This window comes from Aplysia californica, unplaced genomic scaffold, assembly GCF_000002075.1.
Source record: "Aplysia californica isolate F4 #8 unplaced genomic scaffold, AplCal3.0 scaffold00025, whole genome shotgun sequence".
Classification (NCBI taxonomy): domain Eukaryota; kingdom Metazoa; phylum Mollusca; class Gastropoda; order Aplysiida; family Aplysiidae; genus Aplysia; species Aplysia californica.
This window is the reverse complement of record NW_004797295.1, coordinates 1,291,677-1,295,300: the sequence shown is the minus strand read 5'-3', so window position 1 is coordinate 1,295,300 and position 3,624 is coordinate 1,291,677. Positions and strand designations below refer to the sequence as shown.

Below are 3,624 nucleotides of genomic sequence, written 5' to 3'. Positions count from 1 at the left end.
AGGGGGGGAGATAGAGTGAGACAGAGACAGATAGAGAGACAGACAGACATGGAAGTCGGAGAGAGGGATTTTTTTTTCGTACTTTTCGTTTCTTTTTAGTCAATTACCCGGGCAACTCTTGGGAAGTAGTAAAAGTAAGGACACTATAATCCGATCATGTCATGCCACGTCTTGAACAGAGTCAAATCTGCTTAGTTCACATCAAATATACTCTCCTGGCCGCAAGACGTGAAGGCCGTGCTGAGACATAGCAGGTCCTAATTAAGCTACCATGGCGAAAAAACAACTGTAACATAACAAAACAGGAGCTGACAGGGCGAATATTATCGCACCCTTGCATTGCACATAGTGTGACGTGGGGGCGACACCGCTTGGGGGTGTGACGTTTCAAATTTCGAGATACACAGAAAGAGAAGTATATTAAACGGAAAAAACTGATGAACGTCAATCATCAACCGATTTCGTCCTAGACAACACTGGAAAAACCAGAACAGCAAAACACAATACGAACAAATAGTAAATCACACGCAAAACAACTGCCGGATGTCTCTGAAGACACCACTCACTACAGAAACAAAAGGATACTTGAAACAAATTTTGGAAAATAGACAGTGAGAAGCACACCGGCACAGTGATATTCAGATTACCCTCGGACCCACATCTCGAGTTCGTCCTTGACCTTTGAAGCAAGTTGGTTCAGAGTGTTTATATGACAAACAGAATAAATGTAAACAACTACTACTTTTAGTTAGCGTTATACAGCACTTGCAAAAAAGAGTAACATACACAGAAAAGCAGGAGAGATGTTTGATAGGAAAAAAGGAGCAAACCACACCAGAGCACCGGCCAACTACCCACCAACAACAACTAGAACTATGACAAAAATGAGAGAGGATAGACGAGAATGGAACTCACTCGAATCGCCGCCAAGCAAGTGCCAGCTGGTGGAAAGATTTGCGTTGCGCAGAGCTCTGCTGAGTCGTACATCCAGAGTGGACAGAACTTCATTGGACAGGTCGAACCTGTCACTCTTGATGAGCTCCAAGTTGTCGAGGGCGTGGTCGTTATAGACGCTGCTGGTGAGGAACTTGGTCAGGTAGAAGGTGGAGTCGTATTCGTACTGCAGGTAGCAGTGAGCCAGGGAGGCGTAGCTGTTGCACACGCCCACACCCACCTCGCCGGACTTGTCCACTTCCTCCTCCGTCACCTGGACCAGCGTCACGCTCACCTCTTCCGCGAGGTCGTGACCTGGAAACAAAAGAAGATCCAGGTTAAAAACTGTGTGAGTAAGTGTTTTAGTTTTTAGTAAGAGTTTTACGGCACTTGCAACACAATAAAAAAAGGAGGAGAGATCTGGACGATAGATGTTTGGAAGAAAAGAAGGAGCAAACCATACCAGAGCACCCGCCAACCACCTACAGTGTGAGTTAAGAGAAGCACATTAACACAGCAACGATCATATAGAGCATGAAAGAAACACGACAGATGAACAGAAAAAATAGAGGATAATAAAAGTAGTATGATCCCCCAAGTCACACCCTCCAACAACAGATTTGTATCAAAATAAGTAAGTTTGTATGCCTAGGCCCATACAGAGAAAATATCTTTCCAAAGAAAATCACATTGTGGAATTGCAGTCGGCTCAATTAAGTTTAGTTTAAGTAAAAAAAAGAAGCACGTCGACACTATAGCCGTCATTAAGTGCTGGGGAAAAGTGAGACAGACAAACACATTTTTAAAAAGAATGAAAATAAAGAAAGGTCTACAAAAATGATACGGTGACATTCGATCAAAATTAGAACTGAACAGCATTTCAAAGGTTCGAAAAGCAGTCTTTAAACCTTCGCAATCTCACCAAACACTACCAAAGTCGTTAGTCTCAGCTGGCTTAAGCTCCAGCTCACTGGAATAGATTTTAAGACCTTTTCAATCTTTAAGGATATTTAAAAGACGAGACCTTCGAACTCAAAGTGTATCTCCGATAGGGCGGATCCAGGTGGTCACATGCTCCGTTGGGGATTCGAACTAAGGAAATTCGCGTTTAAGTTCATCCTGATAACAAGTGAGCCAACGGCGCCTCCTTGGCACTTGAATCTGACTTGCCTTTGGGGAAATGGTGACCTACACTATCCGGGAAAGAAAGAGAGATGCCAGGCAGAACGAATTCAACAAGAGAACAGAGCTGGGGGGGGGTCCTTATGAGAGGCGCCTCCTAGCTAGTGACAATGAGTACGAGATGTGAAAAATAGGAGGAATACCTTAATATATGAAAATGTGTCGAAAGCACTGGCTATCACAATCCTCTTCAACTCGACATTCATCAACGCAAAAAGCACTCGCCCCAGCTGACCACTGTAGACTCACAGTATGTTATGGTAAATACGAAATGGGAACTAATTTGGACTGGCGCAGAAATGGACGATGTGGTGCGGTAAAGTATTTTGCAAACAAACTAACAAGACTCAACAAAAAGCTTGGCTGCCTTTCCCGATATGGCCAAACCAAGCGGGTGGAGGGTCATAAAACCTCAAACAACCCAACAAAATCTGAACGAGGGTACACTACTATCAAACAAGTTTAAGAAAGACATGAAAACAGAAAACCTGTCTACCACAGACCTTTTGTACAAACAGTATCATGTGAATAAGTAAAATGAAAAAAAGAAGGTACAAAAAATAAGACAGACATCAAATAGAACACTTACACCTTTCAGTCTGCCACGGTAGCAGACAGATTTGAAAATTGTCATGTTAAAGGCATTTTTACATAAATAAAAACCTTCAACTAGTTCAACGTTTTCATGTGTGCAACTTTTTGCGTGCAGACTTGGCTTTATTAATAACTACAAACTTGAGCCATCTCGAGACCGAACCTGAACACACAAAAAATCCGGAAAATCTCCAACTACAGATATATTTGTGAGAAAAAAGTGGGTCATGTCCAAAATCGATGAAGTGAGTGGGTCGTTCATAATACAGGATCTTCCACTCAATTAAGCGGTACCATTTTTGGCAAGGTTTCCTCTCTTCCCTCTACATCACCTTTCTTTTTTCTTTCTCCTCATATCTCAATCTATGACAGACAGACAGACAGACAGACAGACAGACAGACAGACAGACAGACAGACAGACAGACAGACAAAAGAGGAGGAAGGAAGGAAGGAGGGAGAAAGGAAGGCCTGCGTTGTGTTGCACCTAAAGAACCGAGGATGATCTTGATAAAAGAGAACACTCTCCCACACCGACGTGGGAGTGCTGAAAGGTACAAAACAGAAACTTAGAGCACTTGCGCACGTTGCTCTCCCGGCTCCTGTGACGAGACAAACTGAAAGGCGAGTGTATTCATTCATTCACACGCGCACTCAACTCACATCAACCCAACAGACGTTATTTTTTAAACGATTTCTTTTTCTTTGCTCGTATTGAAGTTCCAGTCCTGCCTCATTCCACTCCTCGCAGAATGGGAGTGGGTTGTCTTGTTGTTTGGTTGTTGTTGGTTTTTGTTGCTGTGTTGTTGTTGCTGTTTTTGTTTGTTTGTTGTTGGGGTTTTGTTCTTGTTTCTGGTTTTTGGTTGTTTTTTTGTTTGTTTGTGTGTTTTTTTTGGGGGGGGGTTGCTGTTTGTTGT

General features: G+C 42.9%; 1 protein-coding gene across 1 annotated transcript in view; it reads right to left on the bottom strand.

Annotated features, from left to right (window-relative positions):
• Positions 1-915: 915 nt before the first annotated feature.
• The window catches only part of LOC101864118 (A-kinase anchor protein 13), a gene marked incomplete at its 3' end in the record, with an annotated part of 47,285 nt that continues 44,576 nt past the window's right edge, over positions 916-3,624 (bottom strand). The window contains 1 exon segment of the mRNA XM_035972906.1: positions 916-1,248. Coding sequence (XP_035828799.1) covers positions 916-1,248 — 333 coding nt within the window.